Source organism: Oncorhynchus masou, chromosome 16 (assembly GCF_036934945.1).
Source record: "Oncorhynchus masou masou isolate Uvic2021 chromosome 16, UVic_Omas_1.1, whole genome shotgun sequence".
In the NCBI taxonomy this organism is placed as follows: domain Eukaryota; kingdom Metazoa; phylum Chordata; class Actinopteri; order Salmoniformes; family Salmonidae; genus Oncorhynchus; species Oncorhynchus masou.
Window position 1 is genome coordinate 13,837,085 of NC_088227.1, and position 13,853 is coordinate 13,850,937.

At 42.8% G+C, this 13,853-nt stretch overlaps 2 protein-coding genes across 2 annotated transcripts in view; both read right to left on the bottom strand.

Moving 5' to 3' along the window:
• Window positions 1-24: 24 nt before the first annotated feature.
• LOC135557497 (NADH dehydrogenase [ubiquinone] 1 alpha subcomplex assembly factor 4-like) lies at window positions 25-3,715 on the bottom strand. The gene is made up of 3 exons (XM_064990795.1): window positions 3,490-3,715; window positions 3,002-3,093; window positions 25-2,911 (listed from the first exon to the last, which is right to left on the bottom strand). Exons 1-3 carry the CDS (start codon window positions 3,620-3,622, stop codon window positions 2,603-2,605), a joined length of 534 nt encoding a protein of 177 aa, XP_064846867.1. The 5' UTR covers window positions 3,623-3,715; the 3' UTR covers window positions 25-2,602.
• Window positions 3,716-5,632: 1,917 nt separating this feature from the next.
• LOC135557499 (dermatan-sulfate epimerase-like) overlaps window positions 5,633-13,853 on the bottom strand; it is a 34,925-nt gene continuing 26,704 nt past the window's right edge. The window contains 2 exon segments of the mRNA XM_064990798.1: window positions 5,633-8,713; window positions 8,716-9,056. Coding sequence (XP_064846870.1) covers window positions 7,311-8,713; window positions 8,716-9,056 — 1,744 coding nt within the window. The 3' untranslated portion in view covers window positions 5,633-7,310.

Consider the following 13,853-nt stretch of genomic DNA (forward strand, 5'->3'; position numbering starts at 1 on the left):
TTTATTAAAAAACAAAAATAATGTGTTTGATTTATTAAATGAAACATCACGATTCTACTCTTTTATGAAATAAATGGCCCTGCAAAGTACAGAGTGTACAAAACATTAGGAACACCTTCCTAATATTGAGTTGAACCCCCTTTTGCCCTCAGAAAAGCCTCAATGGACTTTTCACGGTGTCAAAACAGTTCCACAGGGATGCTGGCCCATGTGGACTCCAATGTTTCCCACAGTTATGTCAAGTTGGCTAGATGTTCTTTGGGTGGTGGACCATTCTTGATACACAACTTTTGAGTGTGAAAAACCCAGTAGCAAAAACCCAACCTGTTACAGTTCTTGATACACAAACCAGTGCGCCTGACACCTACTACCATACCCCGTTCAAAGTCACTTAAATAATGTATTTTGCCCATTCACCTTCTGAATGGCACACACACACGTCTCAAGTCTTAAAAATCCTTCTTTAACCTGTCTCTTCCCTTTCATCTACACTGGTTGAAGTGGATTTAACAAGTGACATCAGCAAGGGATCAAAGCTTTCACCTGGTCGGTCTATATATGTTCCGAATGTTTTGTACACTTTTAGGAAGGACATTCCCACAAACAGTGATCTTATCCAAAAGGTGCATGGAAGATTTCAAATTATAGCAAAGATCTAGTGACCGACGATGACCACTACTATACTGTAGTACTCACTTGAAAGCAGTCATTATGTTACTGATCAATAGTTTATAATTTACATTTCCTTTTGATGATATTGACACGAGAGGCGGGGTACACTACAAATACAAATTAGTGGAATTGGCTATTTCAGCCACACCCGTTGCTAACAGGTGTATAAAATAGAGCACACAGTCATGCAAACTCCATAGACAAACATTGGCAGTAGAATGGCTTTACTGACGAGCTCAGTGACATTCAACGTGGCACCGTCATAGGATGCCACCTTTCAAACAAGTCAGTTCGTCAAATTTCTACCCTGTTAGAGCTGCCACGGTCAACTGTAAGTGCTGTTATTTTGAAGCGGAAACGTCTAGGAGCAACAACGGCTCAGCCGCGAAGTGGTAGGTCACACATGCTCACAGAACAGGACCGGAGAGTACTTAACCGTGTAAAAATCATCTGACTCACCACCGTCTTCCAAACTGCCTCTGGAAGCAACGTCAGCACAATAACTTTTCGTCTGGAGCTTCTTGAAATTGGTTTCCATGGCCAAGCTGCCGCACACAAGCCTACGATTACTATGCGCAACGCCAAGCTTCAGCTGGAGTGCTATAAAGCTCGCCACCATTGGACTCTGGAGCACTCTCTGGAGTGATGAATTACGCGTCACCATCTGGCAGTCTGACAGACAAATCAGGGTTTTGGCGGATGCGAGGAGAACGCTACCAGCCCAAATGCATAGTGCCAACTGTAAGGTTTGGTGGATGATGAATAATGGTCTGGGGCTGTTTTTCATGTTTCGGGCTAGGCCCCTTAGTTCCAGAAGGGAATCTTAACACTATAGCATACAATGGCATTCTAGATGATTCTGTGCTTCCAACTTTGTGGCAATAGTTTGGGGCATGACAATTTCAGCATGACAATGCCCCCGTGCACAAAAGCGAGGTCCATACAGAAATAGTTTGTTGAGATAGGTATGGAAGAACTTGACTGGCCTGCACAGAGCTCTGACCTCAACCCCATCGAACACTTTTGGGATGAATTGGAATGCGAACTGCGAGCCAAACCTAATCGCCCAACATCAGTGCCCGACCTCACTAATGCATGTGGTTGAATGGAAGCAAGTCCCCGCAACAATGTTCCAACATCTAGTGGAAAGCCTTCCCAGAAGAGTGAAGGCTGTTTTAGCAGCAAAGAGGGAACCAACTCCATATTAATGCCAATGATTTTGGAATGAGATGTTCGACGAGCAGGTGTCCACATACTTTTGGTCATGTAGTGTATATAATCATGATACAGTACTTAAAACACAAGTGCTTGCTTGGATACCCACGGAAGACAAACAAAATCTGACATCAAAATGTTTTCCCACTGTTAATAGGATTTACAGAAATACATAGCATCGGCTCATATAAATGAAAAATTGAAGAGAGTACATTGCGATTTGTATAAAGATGCCAAATTAGCAAGTGACAGTCAATTTACTGTCAGTTGTGATACAGGGATGAAAGCCTTGTTAGGAAAGCAATTAGCGAAGTCGTATGAATGGATTTGCAGGCCAATATCGCATCATTCATACAATTATAGAATTGGTTGATTTTGTCATTATTAAAATTTGTATCGAGATTTACTAAAGACTGACACAAATCATACGGAGTAGTGTTATGACCTTGCCGTTTACAACACTGATTACCATTCCCACAATGAAGCTAGCTTTCTTGGGAGTGGCGGTAACATGTCTGGCTCTGAACAGTAGTGTACTGGGTTTAAATCATGCGTCTCCCTCGTTTCGTAACAGAAAAACAAATAATCCCACACTTTCTCTATTCCTATCCTGAACCTTGAAGCAAGGCAGACAACCCGATAGTACATTTACATAAATAAATAATTCACTTGGCTGATAGATGTCTTTAAAGGCCAGGTATACTGCATATCTGTCCTAGGTATCTTTGATCTGCTTTGAATCATCCTTTGTCTTGGGAGGTATGATCTTAACCTCAAAGGGGATGAAATGCTCTAGAAGTGCTTTAGTGTCTTTCAAGTCAAGAGAGTACTCCTGGGCAACCTTGTCCAATGTCCATGTTTGGGGAGCATTCTTGTGATTGTTAAGAGCTTTTAGGGCCTCAGCAATAGACAGTTTGCCTTTGGGGACATCAGTGAGCTCCACGATCCCATAGGGGTCTCCCGGTAGGTTGAACTTCAGTGGCCTGCGCTCCTCCACGTTCTCCTCAGTCACCTCCTTTGGAGCCTGTTTGTATTGAAACAGAGTTGGGTGCCAATCAAGCAAATAGTCCTCATTTGAAAATTCAATTGAATAGTCATTATTTTAGGTTCTCACCTCGGTCGGATCCTTTGATTCCACATACACCGACTTCAGCAACCCCAGGAGGTTGTCGTTTCTCTTGTGGATGGCATCATTGATCTCAGTAACTGAAGGAAACAAAATCGTTTAGGCCTCAGGGGACAAAGAACAACATATTAAAGAAGTGTGACTGTGATACAGACTGGTTTGTACTGCCTGCAGATCATAACGTTAGAAGTAAAGGGTGAACCCTAGTGTTGAATGGGTAATTTGCCATCTATGCTGCTAACTAGTTAGGTATCTTAGCTTGTGCTTGTTACAGAATTGGAAAACCACAAATACGTACTCAACACTAAAACCTTGGTTTCAAATAGCTACAAAGCTGTAACGTTAAGAAACACTAGCCAGGACAGCAGGCTATGGTATACTTGCTAACAGCCTGGCTGGCGTAGCTACAGGCTGAGTTGACCCTCCCGACTTACACAAGTTCTTCAACGCAATAACAAAAACCCCTATGTACTCACCCTCTGTACTCTGAACGGGATCAATATGGGTCAGATGTCGGGGTGCCACTTCGGGTTTTGCCTTCCCAATCTCACGATGTACTCGGTTTTCTAAATTAAAATCCCTAAACAACCGTGCAACGCGTGCCCCCATTTTTGACACAATCACCTCCAGGAACTCTCAATGCACATTCCATGCTCGAACCGCCTAAGCCCTCTCTCGGGAGAACGGGTTCCAACATTTTCGACGGAGAGCGAGACGGTTCTATCGTGGTAGCTGGAAATTATACAGCGACCCCGTCTGGCGCAGAGGACATCGAGGATCTTGTTCCGCGTCCATAATGATGCGAAGACACACAATTACCGACAGGTGGCAGCAGAGCCCTGGAGCCTATTCAGTACGAGCACAGTACAGTGTCGGTAGACAAAAAGGATGGGAAACCTATATGATGCCTCTGGTGTAGTGTACAGTTTGTTCTTTGAGTGAGTGTGAGCGACACTTCTAATCTGACGCTCAAACCGAAGATGAGCTGGTTATCGTAGGTAAAGGTAAACATTAGTCGTACAGGTCTTCAGTCTTTTTAGGAAAACATTATCATGCAGGTTTTACATTCAGAAATGCAGTCAATATAACATCTGTATTTGTTAGTGTATCTATAGGTTGAGTTTGAGTGAGTCTGACTTGGTTGTGGATTATATAGGAGCCTGGTTTGTGTTTTTTCTCTCTTGAGTAGCTTGGCCAGCCAAATCACCTTTACATAAGTGAACCCCACAGAGCACATCTGGCAATGATCTACTGCCAAGGACAAATATCAAAATACTGTAGCCTACAGTATTGTAGAGACATACATTTTGCCTATACAGTGCCTTCAGAAAGTATTCACACCTTTTGACTTGTTCCACATTTTGTTGTGTTAAAGTGGAATTAAAATTGATTTAATTGTCATGTTTTTGTCAACGATCTACACAAAATACTCCGTAATGTCAAAGTAAATATATATATTTTTTTACATCTGTAAAATAATTATGAAAAATAAAACAGTAATATATGTTGATTAGATACGTATTCAACCCCCTGAGTCAATACATGTTAGAATCACCATTGGCAGCAATTACAGCTGTTAAGTCTTTCTGGGTAAGTGTCTAAGAGCGTTCCACACCTGGATTGGGCAACATTTGCATATTATTATTTTCAAAATTCTTCAAGCTCTGTCAAATTTGTTGTTCATCATTGCAGGACAACCCTTTTCAGTTCTTACCATAGATTTCCAAACAGAGTGAGTCCATGTCACTTATTATGTGACTTAAGCACATTTTTGCTCCTGAACGTACTTAGGCTTGCCATAACAAAGGGGTTGAATACTTATTGACTCAAGAAATGTCAGCTTTTCATTTTTAATTAATTTGTAAAAATTTCTAAAAACATAATTCCACTTTGACATTATGGGGTATTGTGTGTAGGCCAGTGACCCCCAAAACATCTCAACTTAATCCATTTTAAAATCAGGCTGTAACACAACAAAATGTGTAAAAAGGCATGGGGTGTTCTTTCTGAAGGCACTGTATATCATTGACTTGTGTGCCACTACTCACGTTCATAGGAATTGACAGCTTAAGTGGCATTTGAGCAATGATGAAAATGTGTCAAAGGTCAGGGACTACGTACATTTGATATTGCATGGCTACCTCACTACCTGGGTCATGTTTCTGACAGTCGGATCAGTCCTAAACACAGCCACGGCCATTGAGATTAATGATGAACTCATTGTACTACAGTACCAGTCAAAGGTTTGGACACACCTACTCATTTAAGGGTTTTTCTTTATTTTTGCTCTTTTCTACATTGTAGAAAATAGTGCGCAAAGTAGCCATCAAGTCAAAAGGTGGCTACTTTGAAGAATCTAAAATATATTTAGATTTGTTTAACAGTTTTTTGGTTCCTAACATGATTCCATATGTGTTATTTCATAGTTTTGATTTCTTCACTATTATTCTACAATGTAGAACAAAGTAAAAAATTAAGAAAAACCCTTGAATGAGAAGGTGTGTCCAAACCTTTCACAGGTACTGTATATCACCACAACATTTGAGACATGATACTGGTACCCTTTCAATCACATTTGATTTTGCATAAAACTCTTTATTGAATGACATGACAATGATAAAAGGCAGTGAAAATGTGTTTTTTAATGAGATGACAAAACAATGAATTCTGATTGTTGCTAGCCAGCCCTGACCAAAAGATGCTACCTGATTGTCATGAGGGCTTTCATAATCTCGGCACCCAGAACTAAATCTCTGCACTGTCACAAGAGACTAGGGCTTCCATGACTCATAGTTTAGGTAAATTCATTAGCAAGATACAGCAGACTTAGGCTGTAGTGGTATAGTGGATTGAGCTCCCCACCCACCTAATCAAATTTAATTCAACTAGCGGTGTGTTGTGTTGTAGCTCCTTCCCCTGCAGGCAGAGGAGTCATGTGTCTAGAATCTAGAATCTAAACTGTAATGTTGGCGTACACATTTTCAGTAGACACACCTGGGAATTTACAGAAAGAGAGACAGTGCCCACCCTCACATGTCCAAAACACACCAGATGAAGTGAAGACTTGTTAGCATGTCTCTCCTTATTATCTGTGTGACTGAGCAGGAGTGAGTAAATATTGATACAACCAACCTCCTGATCGGAGGACAACTTTATCATACACTCATTTGACGACAGATATGCCAATACAGGTACAAGGCTATTTACATACAGTATTTCCCCTCCAAATCTCCTCCACCAATGCCCACCAAAAATCGACCCCTCTCCTAGCATTTGAGTTCTCCCTTTCCTCACATATCCATGACTAGCATAGTAGTTGTTTCCTCCCAAACAAAGTAACACAAAGGTCAAAGGTTCTCATCCCCGTAGTGCCGCCTGTAGATCCATTAGTGAAGAGTCAGTAACAACAAGAAACATTGGTTCCCAACGATTCCACATCATAGCATCAAGAGGAGGAGCAGGTTGTGTAATTATATTAGTTGGGTTTGGTAATGGACAATAATATGAATCTATGCTAGCATAAGTGAATGGGCTTCACCAACATACTGCAAGTAGTCATACAGGTGAGAGCATGAAAGCAAATATGTTACAGTTGGAGAGTAAAATGTACTTTCCCAAGTGTATTACTCTAAATGGATTTACATGGACCCTGACAGCTTAAGAACAATATCACAAGACTTAAATTGGGGTGGTGGGGGTGACAATGTGATCGGTTATGCGGGTAAGCCAATTTGGTTAAATGCAATGGTATTATACTGCAGTTATGGACACAGAGAGGACCACCGACTGAGGTAACATATTTTTTTTTATAGCTTTTTATCTGCAAAGTCCCCACATTCATCAGGCAAAAGCAAATACACAATGAAAAAAATCACATTTGCACATCTATGCATATTGTTCTTTTCTCATTACAAAGAGTAGAAATAATACCACAAAAATATATCTTGTTTGAACATATGTACATTCTTTCTATCATGTCCACAGAGAGAGGCAGATATATCTGCATTTTAGTGGCTAGCAATCTTTGATATAAAGCAACATGTTCCACTCTAAATGCTACATTAAAAAGTTCACACAGACTCCATTCTAAAGCTCCACAGAAGCTTAGGATCTCAAAGGTGGTCTGGCTTCATTTTGTTACTAAATCTATCAATTCCTATTTGGAATTAATTCTTTCCTGGACACTCATCAGGTAGACTTGGCTCAGACTGAGGCGTATGGTGCATTTGATTCACCCATGGCAAACGGTTCAATCGGTCTGCACATGGACTATTCCCCTCGCCACACAGTGATCATGTCAACACTGTGCATGAGAGCAGGAGGAGTAGAGGCAGAGTAAGATGAAGCTGTCGATGAGCAGGATGCCATAGAAACACCTCTGGGTGTGCAGACTTCTGCCTCTCTGGAAGCGTGTCAATAACACAGACAGTAGCAGGAAGAAGGTGGCTATGTTTAAGATGAGGAATAGTCTGATATAAGAGGATGAGTTTGACAGACTGTCACTGTTGGCCGTCGCCAACACGTGGACCTCCTTGAACTTGCGACCCTTCACGAAGCCTCCCTTCCGGCCTTTTTTGGAGTCTCCATAATCCATAAAGGCCCTGGAGTCGCCGTCTTCCTCGGGGCTCTCCTCAATAATCCTCTTTGTTGTCTTCGATCTCTCCTTCTTCTCCTTTACCTCGATCTGTCCAAAGATGTCTGGCAGGCTCTCTGAGAACTTGTCCCCAAGGTTCCCCAAGGCTTTATTGGCCCCCTTGCCCTTGCCCTGTTTCTTAGTCAGAGCAAACATTTTCTCAATGGCCTCCGTCTTCTTCTTGTCGGAGAACTGGAGGAGGCGCTCGGCCGTCTTGCGGAAGCTGGCCGTGTTGAGCACCCGGCCCAGGATGTGTCTCTCCAGCTGCTGGAAAACAGGCTTGGCGTGCTGGAGGTTGTCCTCTACTACGTTGACATACTCCTCCACCTCCTCCGGCGTGCTGTTCTTCACTCCTGCTGCTTTCTCAAATACTATTTTCTTCTGGTCCACCAGCACCATGGCGAACAGAGGCTTGGTGGTCACCTCCCCGGTCAGCAGGTAGATAGTGTAGGTGTGCTCGTTGGTGGCCAGGTAAATGTCCACCCTGTTAGCATCGCCACGCAGACTAAAGCTCTGCACGTCCACCCCTGGCCCAAAGAAGATGTAGGCCACCCTGGTATGGGGATACCTCAGAGGCATTGTCACATTCACATAGTTAGAGCCGTTATAGGGGTAACCACGGGGATAGTTCCAGTACCCCAAGACCCCTTTCTCACTGAAGCCTGTGTCATCCATCCAAAACATTTGATATGGGTCTTCCCCATGTCTGACAAAGGCTCCGTGCACACCGTCTATTTTGGTGTCCTTAAAGGGCAGGTCCGTGTTGTGGAAGAAGGCACTCATGGCCCTGGTTGGGCTGTCTGTCTCCAGATGGATATGATCAACCAGGACCAGCAACTGGGGGTGCAGGAGCAGTAGGTTCCTCTGGAAGCTCCTGATCTTCAGGCCAGGGTTGTAGGCCGACTGGCCCTCCCCACGGATGAACACCATGCCCTGCCTTTCCAGAGCCGCCTCCACCCTGCCCTGGGCGTCCGCCGGCAGCCCCACTTTGTACTTCAGCCACTTGGAGTCGCAGGCCTCTGTGACCTGGCCGTCCCATGGCTTGAAGCAGCTTCCCGAGGTAGCCGGGAGAACAGCACTGCGTTGTTGAGGAAGGTGTACTTGGGCCCGTACAGAGCCTCCGTGATAAAAGGAACACCGTTAGGGGCGAACGTAAAGCTGTTCTGGTCAGGGTGCTCGTGGCCAGCGTTAAAGTTCCGCCAACCTTTGATCCAGTCTTTGTACTTGTTCCTGTGAACAATGTCAAATATGGCCCGTCCACCCAGCTTCCCCGACTTAAAGGAGAGGAAGGTGTGGTTGGTGTCTGCGGGTAGAGAACTTCCATAAGTGACGACCCCCCAGTCCTCAAAGTAGTGGAGTTGGGATGTCCCAAAGTCTGATGGAGCCCTGGGAGTCAGGCTGGGATCATACCTGCAGAATGGAAATAAAACAACAAGAAATAAATGTCATACATTTGAATTCAGTTGCTCTAAAAGCAAATATTTCATTAATAATTGAGTAAATCAGCGTATACACTGAGTGTACAAAACATTAAGAACACCTTCCTAATATTGGGTTACATCCTTTTTGCCCTCAGAACAGCCTCAATTCGTCAGGGCATGGACTCTACAAGGCGTCGAAAAGCATTCCACAGGTTTGTTGGCCCATATTGACTCCAATGCGTCCCACAGTTGTGTCAAGTTGGTTGGAAATCCTTTGGGTGGTGGACCATTCTTGATATACACAGGAAACTTTTCAGCATGAAAAACCTAGCAGCGTTGCAGTTCTTGACACACCCAAACCAGTGCACCTGACACCTACCACCATATCCTGTTCAAAGGTACTTAAATATTTTGTCTTGCCCATTCACCCTCTGAATGGCACACATACACAATCCATGTCTCAATTGTCTCAAGGCTTAAACATCCTTATTTGACATGTTTCTTCCCTTCACCTACACAGATTGAAGTGGATTCAACAAGTGACATCAGGGGGGACAAAATGGCGCCGTAGAGAGAACACGGTGTTTCAGCGAGCTCTCGTGGCTTTCGTAAATTTATATTCTTACATTAATCTCCTAGCTTGAAAAAGTGGTAGAATTGGCTAAATAAGTTACCATATAATGAGTCTTGACGACTATTTCGCAAAAATCTCCGACAACATGCCCAATAGAACTACTAAGAAGTCGACCAAAACCACCACCCCTGTGGATGTGCATGAGGAGCTAGCTAACGTTAGCGAAGCTAACACCATTGCAGATCCTGGCACAATGGACTTGATTATTCAAAAGATGACTGATAACATTACTAAAGTGATCGATGCTAAGATAAGAAAGGTCTTGGAAGCAATAGCAGGCCATTCAGCTGAAATACAGAGGGTTGTGGAACGTGTTGTTGAGGCGGAGGGAAGAATTGCTGCAGTGAAAACTTCAACTACATCTATGGACGCTAAGATGAAAGCACTTGAGAAACAGGTGCGCGAAATGGCGGAGCACATTGACGACTTGGATAATCGAGGACGCAGATGCAATATTCGTGTTGTGGGACTCCCGGAAAAATCTGAAGGGACACGTTCAGTAAAATTCTTTGAGGAATGGATCCCTGGCTACCTACAAATGGACACTAAGGCTGGTCGGGTGAAGCTGGACAGAGCCCATCGCTCTCAAGCACCGATAACCGGTCCCAATCAGCGCCCACGGCCGGTGGTTATAAAGTTCCACAACTTCACCGACAAGCAGCGCGTCATGGATGCGGCTAGAAACATCGGCTCTGATGGTAGTCAACATAAAGGTCCAAAGGTCTCATTCTTCAATGATTACTCCACAGCGGTTGTACGAAGACGCAAAGCGTTTGATGAGGTGAAGCCTCGACTCAGGAGAATGAAGATGGACTACGCACTGTTGTACCCGGCCACATTGAAGATTATGGTCAACGGATCACCTAGAAAGCTTCACACACCTGAAGGGGCTGCTGCGTTTATTGACTCTCTTGGGTAAATAACTTCAAGCTGCACCTCCACAGTATTGAATAACTTTGTTTATTTTTGGTTGAATCTGATCATGAAACAGTTGTGTGAGTCCTCACGTGCTCCGGATCAGTAATATTCGTATCTTTATTATTTTTCTTGCTAAAGTAATAGCCGCTATAGCTCTGGCTGAGATATGTGTGAATCCATATTGGTGCCCAAGCTTGGTTTTAGGTGGAAGAGCCTCAATTTTCTTTTATTGATTTTCTTTTCCATACATATAAAGGATGAGGCTATAGAGCGGCAATGCGGACTTAAGAGTCTACATTGGAGAGTTGAAATCACCTGCATGTTAGCTAGTGGGAATGTTTAATTTTTGGGTTTAGTATAGTTTGAGTTCAGGGTTCATATCGTTTGTTTATGCTCAGTGAGATAGAGGAGAGTTCAACACATGGAAAAAGGTACCACCCCACTTTTACAGTAGGATCCAGTCTGGATATTGAATGGTCAAGATACAATGGCAGGTAATAGACTGCGTGTATGTACATGGAACATTAGAGGGAGCCATAACCCCATTAAAAGGAAGAAAGTTCTGTCTTTTTTGAAAAAAGAAAATATTGATATTGCCCTGTTGCAAGAAACTCATTTGGATGATAAGGAGCACCTGAAATTACAACAAGGGGGGTTTGGTCAAGTGTTTTTCTCATCATTTACATCCAGAAGTAGAGGTGTAGCAATTCCGGTGAAAAAGAACTTACCACTTAAGGTCTTGAATTGTGTGAAAGATAAATTTGGTCGCTTTGTTATAATTAATGGTACTTTACAAGGGCAGAACATTTCCATAATGAATATTTACTTCCCCCCTACTCACCCCCCTGATTTCCTCACTAAGGCGTTTCTAGATTTTTCAGAATTAAACTCGGACACTGCAGTGGTTGGAGGATATTTAACTGCTTGCTGAACCCCCTTATTGATAGGTTTCCCAGCGGTATAGCTTCACTCTCTCCTCAAGCTAAGTCACTTAAAGCGATTTGTGATGATCTGGGGTATGCGGATGTCTGGAGAGCCTTTCATCCCTCCAATAGAGAGTTCACTTTTTTCTCTGCACCTCATGAATGTCAGACTAGAATAGATTATTTTTTTTATGCCCAGGACGTCTTTGCGTCTGTTTTATCCACTAGGATAGGAAGCATAGTCATATCTGATCATGCTGAGGTGATCCTGGACATAAAACTCAACGGGGCATTCAATCGGTCAAGACATTGGAGATTGAACACAACCATTCTTAAAGACCATACATTCACATCATATTTTATCACAGAGTTTAAAGCGTTTTTCTTTATTAACTCTCAATCAACAGGGGTCTGATTATGTCACACACAGCTACTAAGAGACGAAAAAAGCGGGAAAAGCAAAACATGTTAGAGGGTGAATTAGGAACTTAAGAGAAGGATTATATTAAAACGCCCACTCCTGCCCTATTAAAGGAAATATCAGTCATTAGATCAACGTTAGACTCTCTCCTAACACAGGACGCTGAAAAGAAAATTAGATTTGTCAGGCAAAAGCTATATGAACATGGCGATAAGCCAGGGAAGTACTTGGCATACCTAGCTAGAAAGAGGGCTGACTCTCAGTCAATTGCTACTATTACTGACCCTGATGGTAATCATTTATATGAAAATAAATTGATAAGTGACTCATTTAAGAAATTTTATACAAACCTTTATGCCTCAGAACTGCCAAAGGATGCACCGAAATAAATGGAGAACTTATTTTGTAAGATTGAGCTCCCTACTATCTCCGAAGAGCAGAGGTCCCTCCTTAATGCCCCTATTACCAAGGAAGAGATAATGTTCACAATTAAGAATCTGCAAAATGGTAAGGCCCCAGGACCAGACGGGTTTTGTAGTGAGTTCTATAAAGAGTTCCATGACCTGATCCTTGAGCCATTGCGTGATATGTTTAACCACTCATTTTCAAATGGCCAACTTCCTCAAACACTGAGAGAAGCCAACATTTCACAACATTTCATGCAACAATGTCAGGCGGCTTCTTAATGTAATTCAAGCCTACCAACAAAGTGCTGTGGATGGTCTTGTGCTCTCCGTAGATGCTGGGAAAGCATTTGATCGTGTGGAGTGGTCTTACCTATTATTTGCTCTAAATAAATTTGGTCTGGGGGACAACTTTATAAAATGGGTCATTTTATATGATGACCCTCAGGCTGCTGTCCTTACTAATGGGCTAAGGTCAAATAGCTTCTCTATACACAGAGGTAGCAGACATGGCTGTCCTTTATCCCCCATCCTCTTTGCACTCGTTATGGAACCACTGGCCGAGGCCATCAGGGTAACGCCTGCTATACAGGGGCTGCTCATTGGTGATGTTCACCATAAAATAAGCTTGTATGCTGATGATGTCCTGATGTTCATCTCTAGTCCCGAGACTTCAATTACATCTCTTATTAATATTATTGAATTATTCAGCGAATTCTCAGGCTATAAGATTAACCTTACTAAGTCAGAGGCTATGCCACTTGGTAGCCTACACTCGGTATCTAATACTTCTCCCCCCTTCCCTTTTAAATGGTCTCCCTCAGGTTTCATGTATCTGGGGATATTTGTAACTCCAAAATTCCAGCTAATGTACAAAGCCAATTTTGTTCCCTTGTTTGATACAATAAGACAGGATCTGGAACGCTCGAACTCTCTCCCGGTTTCTTGGTTGGGTAGAATATCCCTTTTGAAAATGAACATCTTACCTAGGCTACTTTACCCAATCCAAATGATCCCAGTATTACTCTCCAATACAGTAATAAAGGATGTAAATGGATGGCTAAGTTCCTTTATATGGAGTAAACGCAAGCCAAGACTTAAGATGGCAATATTGCAGCTGCCAAGTTCTATGGGCGGCTTGGACCTGCCCAATATCAGGTTCTATCAATGGTGTGCCCACCTTTGTTATATTTCTGACTGGATCACAAATGATGACTCCTCTATTTGGTTAGACATTGAGACTTTCAAAATACCCCTTACAGGATCTTTTATTCTTCAGAAGTTTCAAGTCTGTAAAAGATCACTGCAATAATCCAGTTACACTTAACACACTCAAAGTATGGAGGTCAGCTCAACGCTTCCTGGGAAGGTCCAAACTAACCTCTGCTCTTACCCCAATTCTTAATGACCCAGATTTCAGTCCAGGATTGCTGGATGCTGGTATTAACTTATGGCTTAATAAGGGCATACGCAGGCTAAATGACTT

Coding starts and splice junctions, on each gene's coding strand:
- LOC135557497 (XM_064990795.1), bottom strand. CDS start 3,622: ATGGGGGCACGCGTTGCACGGTTGTTTAGGGATTTTAATTTAGAAAAC. Junction 3,094..3,489: donor TCCCGTTCAGAGTACAGAGG/GTGAGTACATAG, acceptor TGTTTCCTTCAG/TTACTGAGATCAATGATGCC. Junction 2,912..3,001: donor AATCAAAGGATCCGACCGAG/GTGAGAACCTAA, acceptor CAATACAAACAG/GCTCCAAAGGAGGTGACTGA.